The 25,456-nt window shown below is 38.6% G+C and overlaps 1 protein-coding gene across 3 annotated transcripts in view; it reads right to left on the bottom strand.

Annotated features, from left to right (window-relative positions):
* Window positions 1-25,456, bottom strand: part of PDE1A (phosphodiesterase 1A) — a 242,019-nt gene that overhangs the window by 149,339 nt on the left and 67,224 nt on the right. For 2 of the 3 annotated variants that reach the window (XM_075180497.1, XM_075180496.1), the window contains exon 1: window positions 15,690-16,339. The exons of the other annotated variant lie outside the window; for it this stretch is intronic. Coding sequence is in view for 1 of the 2 variants with exons in the window: in XM_075180496.1 (XP_075036597.1) it covers window positions 15,690-15,742 (53 nt within the window). In the remaining variant the exon portion in view is untranslated. Of the gene's footprint in view, window positions 1-15,689; window positions 16,340-25,456 lie in introns of those variants that run through there. 3 annotated transcript variants of the gene reach the window in all.

Below are 25,456 nucleotides of genomic sequence, written 5' to 3'. Positions count from 1 at the left end.
TTTCTGAAATGCCCTGAAATATATTGTGTATATTGTGGTTTGTTTTTTGTTTTTTTAAGAAAATAGGATACTACAAGAATAAGACTAAATACACTATAGTTTTATTTGTTATAATTTACAAGCCATTGATATATTGCAAAATAAACTCCAAATAATAACCTTCTTTATTTAACCCTTTCACTCCTGGACACTTGTCTTACTTCCCATTTTAGTAAATCGGTGAGGAATTTTCTGTCTCTTTGTACAGAATATTTTCACTTCTGTGCTTGCCCGGTATCTGTATATCCAGTCAAAAGGTGTTTTAACCTATAGAGACAGCACATGACTGCTTTTGCACCTGGTTTAAAGTGGCTGCACATGTATTTGTGTGAGAAGGTGGCTTATTGTTGGGATAAGCTATATTGATGAGGAGCAGATCAGGAAATTGTGTGCATAACTAACCACTTGCAATTATATGCATGCCAACTTGCTATATTTTACTCACACATTTGCTGACTCTGACTGTGTCTCCAAGAGCTGTAATGGACCCACCTACATTCCTTTAACTATTTGGTCATGGGCTGAAATGAGCAAAGTTGTCAAAACTGTTCTGCAAAATATTCACAACATTTTGCATTTGGGAATCGAATTTCACATGTTTCTCTGGTAGACTTTGGACGTGGAAATAACCCTATCATTATTGGATTTCTCCCTTATCACATCCCAATCACTCCACACCGTAGAATGTACTGTAATGTCTCTTACAAACCGAAACAATATAGACTTGACAAAGTTAGGCTGATATGAGGTGTCAGAAAATGAACTGTTTCTAGGCAATATAAAAAAAAATAATTATATGTGCTGTTCTGACTAGCCAACATTTTTTGTTTTTTATTTGAATTGTCATAAAATAAAAATCTGGCAATGGAATATATTTATAAAGTATCATTGTGAACACTGCAAAGAAAGCCACATTTGCAAATCCAGTCAAATACTTTTATTCCTGGAACGAGTGGCTACAATGTAATATGTAACACTATATTTTAAAAGAGAGTGCAATAAAAAAAACAGTACTGATTAGTTTATTCGAAATGAGATATGCACTCTGATATAACATGCACCCTAATTGTATTCTGAGACTTCGAATGTTTACAGGGATACCAAGTATATATCCTACAATGTGTATATGTCCTTCATAGAAGAGAAGATCTGAGACCAAGATCATTTCTGCAATAGGGTTGTAGGCAACAGGGTTGTACAGCATGTTTGAGATCCAGGTCTCTGCAATACATACGATATAACTCATATATATACCTGGATCTCAAACATGCTCTATAGCTATGGGCCCTGTGGCAGAAATGATCAGGGTCTCAGATCCTCTCTTCTATGAAGGACATGCCACTGGAGTTCCATCATGAGACATAGAAATAGGAATCTCTACTGGATTGCTTTTCCATGTAGTATCCAGGAGGATATCTGTCCACTATATATGTGCAAGCAAGGTTTCTCCTGATGGAGATTCTACATTGGTGGAGGTGTAATTGTGGCACAGACCCCAACATAAAATATACTTTAACGGCAGTGAAAGGGTTAAAAGACAAGAAACTTTTTCCAAATCAAACAACATTTCAAGACAATTATGTTTTGAATTGCAAGACTTTTTAGCTTGACTTTCACAAATAATTAAGTAACCAAATAGGACAGATATTTATAGCATCTCATCTCTAAGCAACGGTTCCACAAACTGTAAGTTCCTACAAATTTCAGTGTTTCCTGGCCATTTAATCAGTTCACGAGGTTTGCAATAAAAATATAATGTTTGTTATATATATATTAGACATATTATTATATTATAAATATAAGTAGCATTTGAATATATATTAGTGAAAGGCAAAAGATGGAATCCCTTTATCAAAATTATTCTAACATTAGTGATATTAAGCCCCACCCCTTTTTCACACTTCTACAACCTGGCAATTTTATCTTTTAGAGTTTTTATTTATTTTCTATTTTTGAGTTACACATTCACCTTCCTAAAGTCCTCCCAAAAAAGTTAACCATAAACCATAAAACAATAGAAAATGAATCATTTCATCTTTTAATGAGTATTTATGCCCTCTGTCAATATTTAGTTGCATCACCTCTATGTCAGAAACAAAACCAGTTGGGTATTTTACCCTGGATTCTGTGTTGCTGGTCTATTACTTTGCTACTCTGCAAGTGAAACAGTGTTTGTTTGAATTGCAGTTCTTGAGAGACTATTCCCTGAGATTTCTAATTATTGAACCAACTGTTCCTGCTCCTAATTAGTTTCCAATCAGAGAAACATATTTAAACTCAGTAGCTTCCTTTCCCTTATACGTGTGGTAACTACCCAATCAGTACATAGCAGTACAGAGCAGTCTAATCAGTGATAACATTCATTATACACCACCCCTTACACAAGTTTGATGAAATGAAGGTAATGGTGGGGGCGACAAGGGAAGGGCAACTACATTAATGTACACTGTCTGCAGGTAATAAGTGGAGTTGTGCTAAAGGTGACAATCTCTTTACCCAAAAACTAAAATCGGAAAATAAGCACTACAATCATTTTTGTCCCAGAAAATGCAGTAACTTTGACTGAAAGTAAACTATAGAAGGAATTCAGAAATTACTTTTAGCCAAGTTTTGATGGTTCTGGCCTATTTACAAGCTTTTTCCTCCCATAATCAAGAAAACTGCAATTTAACTGTTCTATTAAAAACAATAGAGAGCTTTATGAAACTGCCAGAGGTGACTGCATAGGTAGTGCTTGAGGACCCAAGACAGGGCACAGTACTTGGTGATGAGACCAGGAAGTATAACAAACCGCTGAGTATATATTGGAAATTATGGTCATTGTATGGCAGATACTGAAAAAGGTGTACTAGGCTTTTATGTACAGAGGGTGAGTCTGGGGACTTAAGAATTAACAAGGCCAGAGAATAGGCCCCTGAGCCAGAGAGGAAGTGAGCTGGAAGCCAGGGGTCAAACTCAGGAAGATAGCTAGGAAGATACAGGATACTAAATGTGGTTCACAAAGGCAAACTCAATAAATAGGGAATATGCTGTTCGCAGGAAGCTGTTTATATAGGCATGAAACTGTGGAGGCACGCGTCAGGTGCTGGCAACTCATTACTAGCAGCTGGTCATTAGGCCAATCCCTGATGCAGATCTGCACAGATGAAGTCATAATAAAGTGGATTGTTTTCTAGGTAGTTAACTGAGTATGTCACTCACTGTAAAGAGGCTGCACTGCTGTAAACCAGTGTTCGCAGTTTGAGTCCAGCAGCACCAGATCCTTCTGGGCATTGGTGGTGTCTGGTCACAAAATAAATCTGTGCTATGTTAGAAAAGAGGTGTGATTTTAAACGGTGACCTCTGCATGCTAAGAGTAAAGCTTTCAGGGCACATGGGACTCACAGCAATGTTAAGCCAGGGACTGACACAATAAAGTAAATTGTAAAGTATAACTAGGCACTCAAAATTTATTATTCAAATTGAGCAATATGCACATGGTATTTAACCTAAAAACATTTTAAAACTGCTAGTCGTCTCATCTAGATTGGGGATGCTGCTCCCTAAATTACATAAAATAATCTTGATTATAGACAATACCAAGCCGTTTAGAATTACATATAAAAAGCTTTCCTTACAAAGAAAATATTTTTAAGGATTAAATGCAAAAATGATGTGTCAAATCTTTAATAGAATTCTTAATAATCAAATATATTCCACAATATATACTTAAAAAACAATTTATTTAAAACACAATTAAAAATTAATGCACATCAATATAACATTGCGCTGAGAAAATCTGCAAAACTGGATTAGCAAGTAAAAGTATATAGAAACCACAATGTGCTCAATGATGTGTTAGAACACCTTCAAGAAAAAGTTTTAGTTTACTCCAATTCCTGTTATTTGAATGCAGTGAAACGTCAATAGTAAATATAGAATATCCTGAGTCCGATGGTTCCCAAACTTTTGCAGTTCGCGGCACCGTTAGAGTCTCCAAATTTTTTCAAGGCACCCCTCCAAAATAATTATTGAGCAGTCCTGTTTTAGAAGTAGTTGGTCAAAAAATTGTAATAAGTATTTAGGTCAGGAAAGAAATTCTTATTTAGTTGTATGCAAAAATGCCCCCTCTACATCCAGACACTCTGCCCTCAGGCACTCTGCCCCCTCTGCATCCAGATACACTGCCCTCTCTCACACTGACCCCTCTGCCCTCTGTCACGCTGTCCCCCCTCCTCTGCTCTGTCACGCTGTCCCCCCTCCTCTGCTCTGTCACGCTGCCCCCCCTCCTCTGCCCTCTGTCACACTGTCCCCCCTCCTCTGCTCTGTCACGCTGTCCCCCCTCCTCTGCTCTGTCATGCTGCCCCCCCTCCTCTGCCACACGCTGTCCCCTCCTCTGCCACACGCTGTCCCCTCCTCTGCCCACTCACACGCTGTGTCCCCTCCTCTGCCCTCTCTCACGCTGTGTCCCCCTCCACTGCCCTCTCTCACGCTGTGTCCCCCTCCACTGCCCCTCTCACGCTGTATCCCCCTCCACTGCCCCTCTCACGCTGTGCCCCCTCCACTGTCCCTCTCACGCTGTGTCCCCCTCCACTGCCCTCCCTTACGCTGTGTCCCCATCCTCTGCCCTCTGTCACCATCCTCTGCCTCTCTGTCCCCCTTCTCTGCTCTCTGTCCCCCTCCTCTGCTCTATGTCCCCATCCTCTGCTCTCTGTCCCCATCCTCTGCCCTGTCCCCTTCTCTGCCCCGCTGTCACCATCCTCTGCCCTGCTGTCACCATCCTCTGCCCCGCTGTCACCATCCTCTGCTCTCCCCATCCTCTGCTCTCTGTCCCCATCCTCTGCCCTCTGTCCCCCTTCTCTGCCCCGCTGTCACCATCCTCTGCTCTCTGTCCCCATCCTCTGCTCTCTGTCCCCCTCCTCTGCTCTCTGTCCCCCTTCTCTGGCCCGCTGTCCCCATCCTCTGCTCTCTGTCCCCCTCCTCTGCTCTCTGTCCCCATCCTCTGCTCTCTGTCCCCATCCTCTGCTCTCTGTCATCATCCTCTGCTCTCTGTCCCCATCCTCTGCTCTCTGTCCCTCTCACTCTGCCCCACGCCAGGCGCCAGCCATAAAAAAAAAAAAGAACACAGAAACTTACCAATCAGTCGGGCGCCGGGACCCAGCAGCCTCCTCTCTCCTGCAGCAGCTTGTTACTGACGTCGATATTCAGTGAGAGGAGGCTGCTGGGTCCCGGCGCCCGACGGATTGGTAAGTTTCTGTGTTCTTTTTTTTGTTATGGCTGGCCCACGGCACCCCAGTGACAGCACCGCGGCACCTCTGGGAGCTGCGGCACACAGTTTGGGAACCGCCGCCTTAGTCTATAGTCATCAACAAGGCACGTGTCTGCAGCAATTTGGCATGTTCTTATTTACTGCATTACAATAACAGAGAATAATTTTGGATCTCACAGATGAATATAAGTAATAGCAGAGATAAATAAATGGGGGCTGGCCAGTGACATTCCACCGTTCTGTCATCCCATTCAGCTGACAGGACTTTGCTTATCCGATTTTTTTCCAGAACTAAGTATAACAGTGACGAGTTTCATCACTATGGTGACTTTCTCACAGATGTAATAAGGTATTGACTACTAGAGGATCATAAAACCTCCAGATTCCCAGGAGCAGCCAATCATAACTCCCTTCAGTCGCTAAGACTCAGCTGAAGCACATAATGGTATCATTTAAAATCTCAAATGCATTTCCAACTAACTGCAAGTAGTGTTTCAGCCTAGTATTATGTATGGAGAAGCCAAGTTACTATATTAATTCAATTCACCTATAAATAACATTTAAATCCCTATAAAAAAGAGCTGTTGAAAACTATCAAGAAAATCACAAAGAAACTTACATAGCTACATGATTACATAAACAATTATCTTAGAAATATAAATAAAATAAAACATTCCCTATCTGGCAATTGATCTCATAACCTGTAGATGCCGTATCCCAAGCTTTAGTCTACTAGGCTAAAATGCCGAGACAGAGAGTACATTAAACTAATAATACATCCTTAATATACTACACAAGAGAAATTTAATGTAACAATTTAAAAAACTACTACATTATCACAAACCTACAATGGATACATGTAGATAGATACATTTAACATTAATGTATTAAGTAAACAAACCCAAACAATAGTATATTTATATAGATAAAAAAATATATATAAAAAGTAAAAAGTATATTGTACTAGCACAGGGATGACATGAAACAAGCACAGTGAATGATAGCATGGAGGGTTAGAATTTGAACTCAAGAAACTCAACAAAAACATGTTTAGTAGGAAATTGTAGCCAAAACACACAGCATTACTCATAGCATTAACCCTCAACAAACTATTAATAATGTTTTAATTGCTTGCCTTTACAATCCCTTAAAGGATTTATGCTTTACCAAGTCCATAGTTCCTCCCAACATATTGATATGTATACGTAACACCCCCTTACTCCAGCTAAGGGGTGCACTTATAAACTCTTTGAGTGGGTATCACTTACTTGTTCTTGCCCATTGCCTCCACCAAGTCTTCTTTGTCTGGCTATGTATGGACATGGATATAATGACCACCAGGGGCCACTTGGGGACCCCCTGAAATCACACATGCTTTGCACAACTCTAACACATGATAATATGTTCTTTTATTGAAAAACATTTGCTTTGAAAATATATATTTAAATAGATCTAGAATTAGGGAATAAATAATAATTAAAATCACCAACGCTTTAATGAGTTTGAGTTTGAGTATTAGACTCACTATAGATATATATATATTGTATGTATAATATCTAGATAATTTTGATATTATGTTATTTTTTTCTAATAGACTACAAATTTCCTGGTATTAACTAATCCTATAAAATATCACGATGTCTAATACCTACAGTATATATATATATATATATATATATATATATATATATAAAGAGAGAGAGAGAGAGAGAGAGAGAGAGAGAGAGATCATATCACACTAAATTACTTTATAATAGCATGAAGGTAGTACTATATTACACTCATTGCTTTGAATAAATATTAACTAATTAATATTATAGCACACTTAAAAATATACAGTTCACAGTATTGATACCTGCATTATCCCACATTTTCTTGCCAGGCTTTCAAGAAAATGTGGGATAATGCACTTATAATACCGTTGGTAGCTTCTTCTCGTATAGTCATATGTAGATTTTATTTTCTTCATATTTGAATCTGAATTCCTTATCACTAAGGATGCAGAAGATATAATTAAATTATATATATATATCAGTCTCTGAAATTAATATTTATAATGACTCAGATGATAGATTACCTGGATCTATATCAGTCTCTGAAATAAATATTTCTACTGATCAAGATGATATATTGGATGGATTTAAAATGCAGTCTCTGAATTCCCTGACACAGGTGTTAAGTCTATATTTTTATTTCCCTTCAGGTTCATGTTATATAAGTATATGAAAGTTCTCAGATTTACTCACAAGCACCAGGGTTTGATTATACATATACTGCTTTTCTCACTGTTTCTGTTCCCAGAGGGTTTTTGTCACAATTATGTTTCTCCTCACAGCTGTTTTGTCTTCATTGATAATTCTCTTTACATATATTTCTATTATCAGATGCTTTTTCTCATAAATGCTGATTTCCACAAATACAGCATTTTACATGTACATCTCTTAATAGAACAACAATATATATTTGGCTTCTCACAGATTTGTCTCAAATAATTTTCTCCTCCTCACATAGGCCTGTCTCCTCTCTCCCTCACGTTGATGTCCAGTAAAACCATTATTCCTCCTCTCTCCACTGTAACTGATACACTCCCTTGTCAGTTCTGGTGCAAAGGCAAGGACATAGATAATCGTACTGCACCTGTATCTATTTGCCCCTTCCCCTTCTCTGCTCAACATTGGCAATCACCGCCTAGCCAATTGGATCATACTCCCAGCTGTTTTGGACATGAAGTTATAAGGTTTCTTATCTCAGATACAAATGAGAGAGAAAGAGGAAGAGGGAGAGAGTTGGCGGAGGGAGGGAGCTGGAGTTAATGGAAAAAGATGGAAAAGAAGATCCAATGAAGGCACAAAGGGCATGGGGAGGATTAAAAATGCTACAGGAAAGATAATAAAATAAGTGTGTGTGTGTGTGTGTGTGTGTGTGTGTGTGTTTGCGTGAGAGAGAGGGGTAATACAAAGGTGAGGATAGACCTGCTGAGAGAAGGGAAACTGAGAAGAGACATAACAAAGTGGAGATGGACCTGCACAAAGGAGAGTTTTGGTACCTTTTTTAGGTATATTTACATAAATACAGTATATATACATATTACTATATGTAGTAGTAGGAACTTGAACATGGGAAAGAGTAAGGAAGCAGTGGCATGACCTAGCATCTGTATACGCAACCATTTCTAAATTAATACATTCCATTATTGACACACGGATGGGAACATTTTCAGCCCTCCATGTAATGCCATAGTACATTTTCCTTGAAAACTACAGTCAAAATCTAGCATTATGGGAGATTTAGTCCTGTAACAACTGGATGGCATAATATGTGTTAATCCTTTGCATAGTGTGTTTACAACTGTATACTGGTTTTCATATCATCAAGCAATGTTTCCAATACAGAAGACATTCTGCAACATTTCCATTGTAAATCACCAGTTAAAAAAAAAAATCTAAATATTCATGTAACAGCATGTAACAGACATAAATGTTATCTTTAGTGTTAAAGAAACACAAACCGATCTGTATTAAAGCAACTATGTCCTTGTAGGTTAGTAACTGTACAACATGTTTCTCAATCACCTGACTGTTTTGACACAAACCACTTTTGTCTGGAACCTAATAATGCTAATGATGGCATGGTTTTGCATTAACTAGTGTAAAGTAATGTGTTACTGCTTTGCAGCAAGACCCATTCCACCATTAAGGCCTAATTTATTCAGGGAGGGCGATTATCAAAGCAAACTGGCAAGACACAGAAAATAACTTGCAGAAAATGTATCTCAGAGTATTTGTTTGGTTGCTGAAATACAGGTTTTCCTTGGAAACCAACCTGGTAATCTTAGTCAGGTCATTTCATATCATGAGAGTTAATCGATTCTGAGTACTGGTGGGAAAATGAACAAATTTACTACATAGATCTGTGAATAATAAATACTGAATGAATAATTCACTATATCAAATACTTATAAAGTTTTAACTAGTAGAATAGTAAAATCTTATTTCGATAATACAACAGTTCTTAATAATCTATTGTTGATATATTCCTTTAGTTATTTATTTTTATAAACTACCACTTGCCTAATATACAGGGCAGAAACCAGTGGCGTAATATATTTTACAGTAACTAAAAGCACAATATGATGCTACACCACTTTCACCAGGGCTGCCCTGCCTGCCTATCGTGACAGATTTTATTTTCCCAGCGCTGGTGATGTGCCCTTTGTATTCAGAGTCCCCACTCTGAGTAGGGATTGGAATAAGCACAGTGTTATGGGGGAGTAGCGCTTGAGCAGTGAAGCTCTCAAAGGGCCTATACGGTACATGTGCCAGCCCTGGCAGGGGGGCGTGGAGATTCCAGTGCCAGCCGTACCCCTCACATCCCTTTAATTTAATACCACCACCATACACATAAACACCTGACAAATGCTGCCTGTCTTTCTGGAGTTCCAAATGTCTGCCCCTTGTTTCTTGTCTTCTCCCCTCTTGTTTATCCTGCCTTATCAGCTGCTCCCATCCCTGTGTCCGCCTTGAGACTGCGTAGCACATAGAGGTTGAAATTGAGCCCCCAGATTCTAAGGTAGTAACTCATGATGCTGCTGTTGATACACTACTGCATCCAGACCATAGTACCTGCGCTTGATAAAAAGCATGGCGAACACAGGAACATTTTATAAAGTTCTTTAGCTGCCAACCACGGATACATTTACTGACACTTAGTAAAACAATTATCAAACATTTGCCTGTCAATGAGAAATAATAGACCAGTGAAAACAAGACTTCATTTTGATCATTTACCATGTAAATTATTTGTGTTTAAAAGTCCCTAATTATCAATCCCTGACACATGTCTTTCACTTTTTGATAATTTTTTGGTAAAAAGGCTTGTGACTGGCTGTCAAAAAAAAAAACCAGGAGTCCAAGGAACTCAGTTGTAATCATTATATAGTGTCCCTTCACCATTATGCCGGAACCACAGGAAAGGGGCAAAATAGTGACTCCAGGGATCCCAATCTTGATTATTGCATTGGACCCCACAAGCCAGAGGGACAAGCAGGAGCCCCAGTTTTTCTCAGTGTATGGCTGGTTGCCTCTGGAAGGTTTTTTTGCACACCGCCCTCTTCTCCATAGAGGAACCAGGCCTATGTTGACGGGATGGGGTCCCTATATTCCTGGTCTATTTGTTGCAGTGAAAACCAGCACAGACTATCCAGCATTGAGGCCGGTTGAGGACTGGAGGGGTGGGGGGGGGGGGGGGGGGGATGGGTTTCATCATCAACACCATCATCAACATTTATTTATATAGCGCCAGCAAATTCCGTAGCGCTTTATCCATTTTCTATTATATATCTGTGTGTTTATTATTTTAAACAGTTTGTTTTGGATCCACTAGGTCATTATTTAATTATTTACTACACTTTAAACAATTTGGGACCTGTGAAGCCAGAGTCGTTGCTGAGATCTTTCACTGCAGGAACAGCCACCATGGGATTTGTTCCAGCGACAACCACTGCTTTGTAAACAGGGACAAGGCTGCCTGATTATCCAGTGTTATCCAGTGTTCTTCAACATATTTTTTTCAAATCAGGACCAATTTGTGAATTAATTCACTGGCGGAGAATGTATGGAATTCAAGAGCATTTCAGAATCAATTAAATGAACTCACCCATCTTTAATGATTGCTAAGTAATAATATTCATAAGCATTTGTGCCTTAAAAACAAATCAAGATTTCAGTGTGCTGAGCATTAAACACGTGAATCCTTCTATAATTGGCATGCTTTGTTTGTTAAATACAGCTCTAAACATCTGCCCATAAAAGTTAATGATGGAGCAGAAATTACATAGCAGAACAGGTTCCCACTGCATCTTTCTGCAATTACTGCTCTCAAAAGTAAAAATAATATTTTCTTAATCGTGTATACCACTGAATATGTCTATAGAGCTGTGTACAGGATTTTTAGGCAGATTGAGTTTGTTAAGCTGTCTGTGTATTTCTAGCAATTGTGGTAACTTTATCATTTATAAGTAGCTGATTCAACAATGAAGCCACTTCCATTTTCTTCTGTAGATCCACGGATAGTGTTACAAATTGAACTGCTCCCATTCACTCCAAGACATACTGCTAACCTACGTCAGCAAATTTAAGAAATCCAGCTGTTGCTGAACGGTATCTTTGATAATATTCAGCTAGTTGCTAAGTAACAGTAGGGATGCAGTTCAAAACCACATGAGCCATAGTCAAAAAAGTATCAAAAAGAAAGTTTTCCATTCCAGAAGATCTTTCATTGGTGGAGCTTTTTCCTCTCAAACTATTTTACATATGCTGTGCTCCCCGTTTATAGCCCCAGAATATGGCGGCACGCTAGAACCCGCGTTATAAAGCTTACCACGGTATAGACATAGGACGCTAAGATGTGTCATGTGGGAAGGGGGAGGAGATGGCACTGTCTTCTGACACTGGGCGAGTCAAATAGAAGGGAGGAAAGGGAGAGATTTGATACCCTCGCTACATCTGCGGTATAAAAGACATACTCTTTCACCAAAGTGTTTCATCATTAAATTCCCCCCACCCTTTTTTTTTAAATATGAGTAAAGATTTTGTTTTGTTTTATATTTCTTCCAACTAAAAAAGTTGGCAAAAGAAATAACTTATCAGTCCAGGTTAGAAACAATTATTACAGTATATAGTATATAGAATATAAATGTTGAGCAGGGACCTTTTATCCCGTATTGACTGTCTGTTTTAATTATTGTTTTAATTATCATTTTAATTTCTCTGTTTTTTTCCTAACGTAAAGCGCTACAGAATATGCTGGCACTTTAGAAATAAATAATAATAATAATAATAAGAAGAAGTTATGAGAATTAATCATTATTTATTTAATACTGTTACATGATAGAACAAAATTACATTGTTCCACTGTAAGCCCTGCAAATAAGGTGATGTCATTCATTACAACCAATCAGTTCTTTTTTTGCTTCAGTGATAGGCAGTCTGATACATGGGGTTGCATGGGGCGGTCCTCTTACCTTCTGAAGGGCCAAACCTTACCCTTATCTCAATATCAAGTTTAATGCATTTAATCAAAGAAAGAGGCACCTATCTGTAATGACTTATCAACGGGCAGTTTAAATAAATGTTATGAGCTATAACAAATAAATCTAGCAATAATGCCGGAAAGAGCTGGAGGCCACAGGTGAAGGCTCGGAGGGCCGACTGTTGCCCATCACTGGGTTAAATAGAGCAAACGTCTGGTTGGTTGCTATGGGTGATAGCACATTTACTTTACAGTTACCATGGAAACAGTTTCCATAAATGTCCCTAATGTGTGTTTGTATGCATCAATGCAACACAGATAAATATAATTCTTGGCAGAGTTAGTGCTCTGTAATATAAATAATAAAGTACATCCATATGTTAACTATTGTTACTTGTAACTGCATGTATTTTCTAGATAAGCTAGGAAGATAAGGAGAGTGAGAGCTGAGGGAATAATAATGTTGCGAATGATCATCATCACCATTTATTTATATAGCGCCACTGATTCCGCAACACTGTACAGAGAAGATTAGTGGTGATAACTGATTTAGCCAAATGTTATTGCTATTATATACTTTTATAAAAGGTTTTTAAGGGCTCATTATAATATTTATAGCACTTTCACCAAAATAGCTCTTTTTGACTGTCTAATTTTTTTTACAGTCAAGGTGTGTTTTACCAATGTAAATAAACACATATTATACTTTTGTGATATTTTTCTATCTGTATGGGTATATTTACTAAACAGTGGTTTTGATAAAGGGGAGATTTTGCCTATAGCAACCAATCAGATTTTAGCTACCATTTATTTAGCACATTCTGTAAAATGACAGCTATAATCTGATTGGTTGCTATAGGCAACATCTCCACTATTTCAAACCCGCAGTTTAGTAAATCTATCCCATAGTCTCAAAAACAGGCCTTTCCCGCTTACCTACATCTCACAATTATAAGGTATTCCATCAGGAAAAAGCACATATTATACAATGCAATAACACTTCTCTCTACACATCAGTACTGTTTCCCATAACTTACATACCTAACAGTCATAAATCACATATAACATAACTGCAAAACAACAAACAAAGCAGACTATTATATAATTGTGACATAATAAATGACTTACAGCTTGATTTGGTCAGTTAACACAGAGAACTAATTAATATATGCCAATGATGTCCACAGGAGGCTAGTACTTTTTTGACACAGGGCTCCATGTGTACTGTAAAACTAGACCACATTTGTATAATGATAATCTGTGAACAGATTTGTTTAAGTGATGTCCACATTCAATGTAAAACTTGCTGATTGTCTTATACTATTAATAATACACATCAATCATCATTTTATAAACTAAAGTAGACATTTAGCTTACAGCACCCTGGAACAAAGCTCTTATTTTCTGCTATATAGTACTATTTACATTTACTATAAACAAACAAGAAGCGCCAAGTAATAACTTTAAAGTATAGTAACTAAAAAATATATATATATATATATATATATATATATATATATATATATATATATATATGATATGGCAGAATAATACACAAAGGGCTCACAACTGTATTAAAAAATAATACTTTATTAATAATTAGCTATGACAAAGATTATCTCATGACCAGACCATATACAAACAACACTAAAAATGAAAACAATAACTAAATAACAATGAACAAATGTTCGGATTTCAGGGTACATATTAAATGAGAAATTATAAAGCAAAATTAAAAACACTTACAATGTTTAGGTAATAAAAGAAGAAAATTTGTAATGCTAATGGGAAGTAGAAAACTACATTTTAGTGGTGATAATTAATGATAATATAATCTTTTTATTTTACCAGTTCAATGAGAGGTTCATTTAAATTTCCTTACCAAAGATGACTACAGAGCCATAAGAAAATGGATAGCGTCAGTGAAGTTTAGAGTACAAAGATAATGTGTCTGCTTAGTCTATTCTCAGCATTTATTTTGATCGTGTATAGATATTTTCATTGTAGTACAGTATAAACAGTTGCCTTGGTTCTGACCTTCCAAGCACTTCTTAACTAAGCCTTTGAGAAACACATATCCTCTATGCCAGAAAAGCCATTACAAGTCTGTGAACTGTTTAGTTTAAAACAGAAGTACAGTTAGTGAAATGCATTTCAAATGCATGCAATATTACTATAGTAATTTACTTGTTTTATTTTTATTTTAGAATTTGTCTTTTCTAATAAAAATGCAGAACTAAAACAATTCTTATTGCCTTAACCAACTAAAAACTATAATTCACATATATTGGAGACATCTGCATAGAAAAATACAAATTATAACTTATTCAAAGACTGTTAATATGCTGTGCTCTTGATGACCAGAATCAGAAGATCAGAAGTCTATAACTATTCTGGATGGCTATATATGCATATCTATCTATCTATCTATCTATCTATATATATAACTATATATATATATATATATATATATATATATATATATATATATATATATATATATGTATTTATATTTTGGAAGGATGACGCATTATTTGCCAAATCTTTGTCCATGCTTCCATATTGCATATTGGTGGTACAAGTGGGTAATTACATCTTTCTTTGTAAAGTGTATACACACATTCTTGGTGTACATACATATAGTTTGTGTGTCAAATATTTGTATAAGGTCAACATACGAAGTAATTGGGATCAGAACACATGACCTTATGAAGTAGTGTGGTATTGAGTCTAGTTTTTACACAACACCCATTGCATAAAGTTTAAACTGTTGCTGAAACAGTGTAATAAGCAGTTTCAAAGGAAAGAGAGAGAGAGAGAGAGAGAGAGAGAGAGAGAGAGAGAGAGAGACAGAAAGAGCGAGAGAGATAACAATAGCTACCAAATAAGTGTAGACTCTACAATAGGGCTATTTTGTACAATGGGCATTTGCTATATATTAACCATATATTCTGTATTCGGTTCTTAACATGTAACTCATTTAAAGACACAGCAGAGGCCAGCAATACAGTTTATTAATAAAAGCATCTGAGGACTACAGTGATCAAAGAATAATGTATTTAGAAACCCTGGGAGACCCTCTGAAAGCCTCTCAGTAGAGTGGCAAAAGTAAATCAAGATTTTCAAACAGATAAAAACATCAACATGTTCTCTTTTCAGCAACATAAAACTTTGCTTCATTGTTAAAACTTTGTAAACATTAACTCTTTATCTAACACTTGCCAATTATTTTCTGTGCCCAATATAGACAAATGTCTACAACATTCTTAACAGCATAATGAAGCACATTGTAACAGAAAGTTTCAACAAAGTCTAAAAAGCAACAAAAGAGACACACTTTCTCCTCCCCGTAAAAAGTTTTAAGATAACTTACCTAAATATTGGTTTCTGAAGGTGCTTTTTCTTAATTGTAATACAGTCACCCATTTAAATGAGAGGGAATGTAGTATATAGTTTTCCAGAAAATATGCCACAAAAAAAGTAAGAAAGAGTAAAAAAAAAGGTCCAGGCAAAAATAGGAATATTGACCTTCAGCTATTGTGCTGCAGACTGTACAGAAAGTATGTTGTGTGTGCTGGGGAGTTCTCCCTCTTTAACTGCCTAGCAAAAAAAATCCATTGAGGCCACATAAGTGTGCACACAACTTAACAGAGCAAACTGTACAAAAGCACATGTTTAAAGTTGACTGAGAAAGAAGGGCCACAGTCACAGACTACTAAAGTCTGCAAGGAAAAGTGAAACTCAGCCAACAGCATTTGAAGCTTAAAAAAAAAAAGTTCAGCAAGTTCTCATGCTGTAGCTCTGAGAATATGTCCTGCCCGTATCCGTCAGAGCTTCTAAAACATATGGGCACTCTGTGGTATCTTGACCACTGCTGGAAGCCTAACTTATTTTTCTTCAAAATAAAAGTTGCGGGGCTGCCTTAGAGATTCCCATGTAAATGTCTTCAAAAAAAGTTTGCGTAGGTATAAGAACTGTACACAAATTAATGAAGACGGATAGATGCAGTCTGTGTGGTTGGCTGCGTTTCAAGAGATTATAATTACTTTACAATCTGGCTTTTATTCACTCCTGGATGATGTGTAGATCTAGCCATGGAAATTAAACAGTTACTGTGTATTGCTGGCACTTTTAGCCTAGTAGGGTGTTCCAGATTATTACAGGATACAGTATTTAGAAAACATTCAACTAACACAATATAGTGATGTTATGTAATGATAACATATGTTTGTGAGTAAGTGAATAACTTAAAGTGGTAGAGTCACGTTTATGTCTTAATTTGCCATAACCTTCAGGGGTGAAAGGAAACTGGAGTTAATTGTTTGGCCATTGTACAATTGTTGTTGATATGAGAAAATATATGTAATTTTAAATAATTTTTTATGTAATCACCTTGAAAGTCAATCCATTCATGAAGACGTTTAAAGGGACACTAAGCTCTACAGTTCTTTACTCTGCCTTCGCTTACAGACCCTTCTGTGTAAGGCATTTGTTTGCACAGTGCCAAAGAGTGGTCCTTGGTGGTGCCTTCTGCTACCTCCCCTTTATTCTGCCTCCCAACTTCTCCCCTCCAAATAATTGTCTGATTGTCTCCGTCTGTGGTGCAGGTAGAGGTAGACAGTGTGTGAAATTGTTACCACACACATAAGGAGAAGGTCTTTACCTGTAAAGACAACCAGAACAATGGTGTTTCTTCAAATTGGCTGTTTAATTTCTGATTTCTTTAAGGCTGGGTACACACTACAGGGTTTCCTGCCGATTATGAGGCCAATCACCCGATAAATGACTCGGATCAATATTGCATTAGTGTGTACACTGCAACGATGAACGATTATCATTCCAAACCACTGGCAGAGCCAGGGCGAGGGGGGGGGGGGGAGGGGCAAGAGCTTGCTGTCTGCGGCTGCACACTTTATACAGGTCCGTTTGGCAGAGACAGGGAGCAGAGAGTCATGCCCGGCTGCTCTGATTGTGTTTTAAATACTCTCCCTGCCTATCTCTGCCAAACGGACCTGCACAGTGTGCAGCTGCAGGCTTGCTTACTGTCAAACGGGGGTGGGACTAAATTGCCCCCGTAAAACAGAATTCTAGATCTATCATTTCATTTGTTTTTTAAACCAAACTTAAAATCTTTCGAGGATGTAATGATGTTGTTCCAATTCTGCAGTGTGTATGCGCTCATGATCAAGATCTCCATCAAGTTTACTGAGTCATAATCTTTTCAGCCATGGTTATGACAGGTGAAGAGCACAGATCTGAAATTAAATCTTGTAAAATATGTGTAGTGTGTACACATGAAGCGGCATGCTGATCGGACATTTTTTTTTATCAGTCGCTGTAAAAATGTTATAGATACAGGGCCGGCGGAAGGTTGTTTGGTGACCTAGGCAAAACTTAAACTTTCCGTCCTTTCTCCTCCCCAAAAATCTCACTGTCCAGCCCCTAACACATTTGACATTTCTAAAATAAAATTAATAACTCTTACCTCTTTGTGGCTGGCAGGTAAGGCTGCAGTTTAGATGAACTGATGTACAGATGAACTGATGTCCAGATGTACTGATGTCCAGATGCACTGATGTCTAGATGAACTGATGTCTGACGCAGAATACTGTGCAGGCTTCACTGCTGCCCAGGAGAAAAGGCAGGATATCTAGAGGGGAGGCTCCAAATGTCATATTTCAGACCAAAACAAAAAAAAACTTGACATTACTCACCTGTTATACACTGACATGTCCCCAGCTGCCCCATAACTTTTCTCACACATGCCCATCTGCCCACTAGCTATTCTCACATATGCCACCCCTTGCCCATCAGCTTTTGTCAATACCCACATAACACTAGCTTCACTCACATGCCCCCCTGCCCACCAGCTTACCTCTCACATACACCGCTGTCCTAAGCGCCCTAGCCAGCTTTTTGCCCAACAGCTTTTCTTTAAAATGCCCTCCTTGTCCACCTGCTTTTCCCAAACATGTTCATTTGCCAAACTGCTTTCCTCTCACATACCTCCTTGCAAACCAGATTTTTTTTCCATAAACCCTCTTGCCTACAAACATTTAATAAACATCTTAATGCTTAATGGTTGAGCAACCATTTATTTTTTTAGTATTTGCCGACTACTTGGCTCTCCTCTGTTGATGTCTATTAATGTATTCTGTAGATGTAATATTAAATATACTAACACATGCAAATAAATAAAGAAAGGTAATGTAGATTATATAGATAATCTAGACCGTTCGATAATTATTTGCATTTGTTAATGTATTCTGCAGATGTAAAATTAATTATACTAATAGAAAGCAACAAAGGAGAGCCAAATAGTAAAAAACTGTAGCATACTTTCTCCCTCCCCCTTTCTATAGCATCGATTCCCCCCTTTCTATAGCATCCATTCTCCCCCCCCTTTCTATAGCATCCATTCTCCCCCCCTTTCTATAGCATCCATTCCCCCCCTTTCTATAGCATCCATTCCCCCCTTTCTATAGCATCCATCCCCCCCTTTCTATAGCATCCATTCTCCCCCCTTTCTATAGCATCCATTCTCCCCCCCTTTCTATAGCATCCATTCTCCCCCCTTTCTATATCCACTCTTCCCCCTTTCTATAGCATCCATTCTCCCCCCCTTTCTATAACATCCATTCCCCCCTTTCTATAGCATCCATTCCCCCCTTTCTATAGCATCCATTACCCCCTTTCTATAGCATCCATTACCCCCTTTCTATAGCATCCATTCTCCCCCCTTTCTATAGCACCCATTCTCCCCCCCTTTCTATAGCATCCATTCTCCCCCCCTTTCTATATCCACTCTTCCCCCTTTCTATAGCATCCATTCTCCCTCCCTTTCTATAGCATTCATTCTCCCCCGTTTCTATAGCCTCCAATCTCCCCCCCTTTCTATAGCCTCCATTCTCCCTCCCCTTTGTATAACATCCATTCCCCCCTTTCTGTAGCATCCATTCTCCCCCTTTCTGTAGCCACCATTCTCCCCCCTTTCTATAGCATCTATTTCTGCCCCCTTTCTATAGCATTCATTGTCCCCCCTTTCTGTAGCCTTTATTCTCCCCTCTTTCTGCAGTCTCCATTCTCTCTCCTTTGTACAGCATCGACTCCCCCTCCCCCCTCCCTCCTCCCTCCTCCTCCTCCTCCTCTGTTTTCTGTTTCCTCCTCTTTTCTGTACTCACCTTAGTTTCTTCATTTTTCTTCCTTTCTCTTCTTGCCCGCCTCTAGTTTCTTGATTCTTGCTGCTTGTTTCTTTCGCCTGTCTCTCTCCTGTCGGCTCCTCTACACTGGCAGCGTTGTGACATCACGACGCTGCCAGAAGCCGGCCATGCCTGGGAAGCTTTTAAAATTAGGTGCTTCACTGTAGCAGCACCGCACTATTGCGGACGGGCGATCTGCCCTGGGTGATCACACCGCCCGCATTAATTTAACAATGATTATTAGGTCCCTGGCCTCAGTGCCGCCCCCCAAAGGCCGGCACCCTAGGCATGCCTAAGGCTGCCTAATGGTAGCGTCGGCCCTGTATAGATAACAGATCTGGAGAAAATTTCTGTAGTGTGTACCCAGCCGAAGACTGCCACAGATAGACTTTCGGTACAATTTTTTATGTATTTCTTAGAACTCCACTATGTAAGTGTTATGGGAAAGGTTAAAATGAGGTAACAGTACCTTCAGATAAGCTGATTTGAGAGCAAGGCGATAACATTAATTTGTAAATGCTTAAAAGACTGAGGGGTAGATTTATCAAACCTATTAGAGAGGAAAAGTGGACGTGTTGCCCATAGCAACCAATCATATTCTAGCTATCATTTTCTAGACCGTTCTAGATCAGCTGTAGGCAACAAGCAGCATGCCAAGCCTTCACCTGTAGCCCCCAGCCAGCTGCTCTCAATCTTATTCTCTTGATAAGCAGAGAATGAGGCAGAATGGGGGCAGCCAACTTCTCTTTGAAGGCTGAAGGCCCCTCCACCTATTTCAAGTTGCCCATTACTGTTCTAGATAAATAATAGCTAGAATCTGATTGGTTGCTATTGGCAACACATCCAGTTTTCATTTAGACAGTATGATAAATCTAAATTCAACAATGTGTATATCTATATAAATTAGAAGCTCTCTTTGGATTGTATGCCGAAAGTTATGAAATACAATATTCAAATTCAGTATATATATATCAATTGTCCTCTAAAATCTTGAACAATAATGAAACTGGATTTATATCCTCAATGTTTCCAATATCCAATGTCAACAAGCCAAATCCTGCAACGAGTTTCTCCGATGTTTTCCACAGGCATAGGAAAAAAGAGAGAAATAAATTCTATAAGTACCACTCTTAGTAGATATAAGCCCAAAGTAGGAAACCTTCAGGGAATGAGTGTAAAAGTTAGAAAACACCCTTAATTACCACCACATGTGGGATTTACATAGGTGCAGTTAAGAAGCCTTTTAATTATCACCATGTATGTGATTTCCATATTATGTATTGTCGGGGTTAAAACCCCTTACAGACTGCTTACTTTTTGGCTCAAATCAGTAGTCAATCAAGGTCATTCATTGTTTCTTGATTCTCCGGCGTGCGCTCGATAACATGCATCACACATGAAAGATAAAAGTATATATCGAGCGCATAGTGTGTTACCTTTATAAAACTTTTAATTCTCTATACAATAGTCTGTATATGCATAAAAAATATAAAATATATAAGCAACCGAATCCTCTAGTGTCCGTAGCAAGTTTACTCCTACCCGGATTCTTGAGGACTGTTAGAGCTATCAAACGGTAGTGATGTATCTCCAGCTCAGTAAGCGCCGGGCCGTCTACAGACTCCAGGTGGGTGTAGGACTCCCTCGTGAATCACTATATGTCCACCAACGCGTTTCGAACCCGTACTGGTTCTTTTCAAAGTGAGTTGTTCAGTGGTTCACCGCTACTTTTTATACATCCTAGGACCAATCAAAAGACTCATCCAATCAACATAATATAAATGTCCCAAGCTTCATAAGTTAAACAAGTAAAATAATTCTTCGTATTTATATACACCATTATACGGTAGATCTTATATTTATACATATGTCCACTATTCTAAATGCATAAAAGTATACAGTAATTCTTCTACTAACAGCATTCAATTATTCATGGCACCTGTGTTTCATTCCTATGGATTACTCACGCGGAAAAAAGATCCTGAAATACCGGCTTTTAACTCTTGGAATTTAGAGATATATTATCTGCACAATTCTCATCAAAAAAATATTGAGAGTTCAATTTAACAGCAGTCTAATACCAACTTAAGAAGCGCACCATATTTATAACAATTTCATATTTTTTACGTGATTTTCAACAAGTGTTCCCAATTTATTTATAAGTGCTTCAATATATTAGCTTGTATTAGCTCAGAATGCAGTTTTATGGATGATCAAAAATTGTTCCAAAGCTAACATTTTTATTTCGGGGAGAAAGATTTGTCTTTCATTTTACGGCAACATTCCATGAGTATAAATTAGAGATGGTCACTGACCCCCGTGTTTTGGTTTTGTATTCGGTTTTGCAAAACCGCCCTTGCGTGTTTTGGTTTTGGTTTTGGTTGGCTTTGTTTTGCAATTTGTTAAAAAAATTACATTTATTGGTGCTAAAATAACATAATTTAGGTATTATTTTGTAGCTACATTATTATTAACCTCAGTAACACTAATTTCCAGTCTTTTTTATTCAATTTTGACCACCTCCTATGTCACAATATGATTTTCATACACTTGAAAAGAAAAATTGCTGCAGTTCTTGCCAGTGATAACAAAAAGGCCATTGTCATGCCTGGGCATAAGACCAAAAATCCACCTCTTAAGTGTGGAATTATTTTTACACAAATCCTGGCAAGAGTTGTCTATCCATTTGTAGCGTTTTTATAGCCACACTCAGTAAAGGTAGGAACCTTAACCATCTGGGATCCTCATCCATGTTTCGTCATTTTCCAGCGAGTTCTTGGAAAACTGTTGGGAAAATCAGAAACTTCAGTTAAAAAAAATAACAACAAGCAGTCCAGCATAATCTACCTCCCTTCTCTCATCTACATCTCAGCACCTGCAATCTTTTCCCCCAACACCTTCATAATCAATATCCCCTGAACCAACAATTGGCAGTTAAACAATCCTCTGCAAGAGGAAGCAAGAATGAAACCTGTCACCCAGTCGCAAAGTGGATCACAGACGCCCTGGATACTATGCTAGTGTTAGATCTGCGTCCAATGTCCACTATTAATACACTTGGTTTAAGACATTTAATTGAGGTGTTCTGTCCCTGTTAGCAAACATCATCACTATACCATTTTACTAGAAAAGCTAATTCTCTCCTGTACCGGAAAGTTCCTAAAAATTTTATAATTGGGCGACAAAATGGCATTCTACCCTCTGTACACTTAACCACAGATATGTGGACAAGCGGAACTGGGCAAACTAAAGATTATATGACTGTGAAAGCCCACTGTGTTGGTCATTCGCCTTCCCCAGCATGGACAGCAGCAGCATGTACCCAGGTACGTCACATTTTTGAGAAGTAGGCTACTCTGTGTATCAGCGGCTTCAGTAAGAGGCATACAGCTGACAAACTGTTCCAAAAACTAAGGGATGTCATTGAAAGATGGCTAATCCTGCTTGGACTCTCCTGAGGATATGTCATTTCTGATTACGACCCCAATATTGGTGAAGCATTACAGCGGGGTTGAATTCCATCACATTTCCTGTTTTGCACACACTATCAACTTGATGTTACAGAACTTTTTAAAAATGACATGCAGGAGATGCTGTTTGTGTTCAGAAACATTTATGGTCAATATCTGGTTTCTGCAACAGCATGTAGGAGAATGCAGCAGCTGCAAGAAGACTAGCATTTGAGGGGAATATGCTTTAGTCCAGCAAAGTAGTTACCTGTGAAGAAAGTGCAGACACGGTTAGCTTGAGTCAAGTGATTGCCTTAATAATACATTTTGAAAAGGTGCAACAGAAAATTATAGTGTGCAATAAAACAAAGTAAATGTGCTAACTATATTTTAATTGTAGATTAAATACTTAATTTTCTTTGCAAGGATCCCAGATTTATCAACATCTTGTTTGGACGTCTTCTCCTTCAGTTTCTCTGGCAACTGCTTGTAAAAAAAATTGCTTTCCCAAGACACCCAGTGGTGATGCAGATGAGTCCGCTCAACATTTTGATATTTGCTGTGCTGTAAAAGAATTGCCCAAAAATCGTGACAGCTCTGCCCTAAAATCAAGTAGTCATTCCCTTTGGAAGGCCATTATCTGCAATTACATCATACTACACAGACTTCTATGATGCTGGGATGAATAAGTATTGTTTATGGAAGACTATCACTAAACCTTGCCACCTCTCCTGTTTCGCAGTGAGCTATGGTACAATAAAATGTAACTGCAGATTTAGACCAAGACTGTCAGCCCTATTATTTCTATTTCAGCAATTACAATTAGCAATGGAGCAATGGAGCTCTTCTCTTTGGGTGTTACCTATATAACGCAGCACAATTTGCCTGCAAATTCTACAGACAAGCCTGCTTGTCTTCCTCTTCATCAATGACTCTTAGCAATTGAGCACTCGTCTTTGGGTGTATATTACACCCAAACATTATTAGTGAAAATTAGGAAAAATACAGTTTAATCCCTGATAGGCCCTCCACCATCCTTTGCATGTTAATAGTAGGATTGGTTGGAGTTATGGTCTAGGTCACACATTTTTTTGACAAATCCTTCAAACCAGCCCAGATGTCAAACTGTTGTGGTCTACCACCTGCGTCATCCCTGCTTGTGTTTGGAAAGTGCATATTGGTGCCAGAACCTCATGTGCCAGAACTGCTCCCACTGGTGCCACACTGCTGCAGGACTTACACACTCAACCGCATCCTCATCGTCGGATACCCAAATCTCCCCCACATCCTCTTCTATAGACAAAGTGTCATCCTCACTTGGTGTATCACCGGCTACACTCGGGCTGTTCAGACACACATCAGCAGAACTGCTGAAAAGGCCCTTCTTTATGGGTAGACTAACAGAATGGTCACGATTAGACATCCCACTGTTGGATGGACTCTCCACAGGGATTGGTGTCATTTCTGATTCAGAGCAAACATTATCCTCTAATGCCTTACTGTTATCTTGCAGCTCGGCTTTGACGCGTAACAGTAGTTGTGCACCACTTGTAGGCTCGGTAACATTTTTGGATCTGCCACTAATAGGCAAAGGTGAAGGCCTCATTCTCTCTTTGCCACTGCATGTGTAGAATGGCATGTTGGCAATTTTTTTTTTATCGCCACTTAACTTTTGCTCAGTAACACTTCTTTTTCGCTTCAACAGAGTAAATTTTTTTGGGGTTTTTGTTTTTTGGATTGATTTCGAAACACTGTGTAGTTTGACATCGCCTTGCCCAGATGACATACTGGGAACACTAACATCAGGACTGGTGACAGAACCTGGTTGCTCATTCTGATCATATGTGGACTGCTTTGAATCCATTCTGAGCGCAAAGCACTTGTAGTGGTAAAAATTATTTGGTAAGATACTGCTGACAAATATGACTTTTGACAGCCAGAAATATTTATGCACAATTATGAGGGACCCCCCAAAAGCACTGGGGAGTGCTAAAAATTATTTGGTAGATACTGCTGACAGATATGACTTTTGACAGCCAGAAATATCTATGCACAATTATGGGGGACACCCCAAAAGCACTGGGGAGTGCTAAAAAATATTTGGTAGATACTGCTGACAGATAGTAATTTTGACAGCCAGAAATATTTATGCACAATTATGGGGGACACCCCAAAAGCACTGGGGAGTGCCAAATATTAAAATAAAATAAAATAAACCTCTATCCTCCTCTCTTCTCTAGTGATTTTTGTTACAGCAATTGGAATAAGAATATTGTATTCTCTGTCCCTGCTCTAATCAGCCTGTGACTACACCCTGCTCTCTCCCTCTGTCAAATGGCAATGGATTGCTGTGAAGGCGTGTATTTATAATCTTGAAGTATCGCGAGAACCGAGCCACGAGATCCGACGATGTCGCGATGACGTTCGGCCTCGATTTGGATTCGGAGCGGGCGGGAGAGTACTGAGCTGAGTAGCTCGGTGCTCGGATACCC

This window comes from Mixophyes fleayi, chromosome 7 (genome assembly GCF_038048845.1).
Source record: "Mixophyes fleayi isolate aMixFle1 chromosome 7, aMixFle1.hap1, whole genome shotgun sequence".
NCBI classification, from domain to species: domain Eukaryota; kingdom Metazoa; phylum Chordata; class Amphibia; order Anura; family Limnodynastidae; genus Mixophyes; species Mixophyes fleayi.
This window is presented reverse-complemented; position numbering and strand designations above follow the sequence as displayed.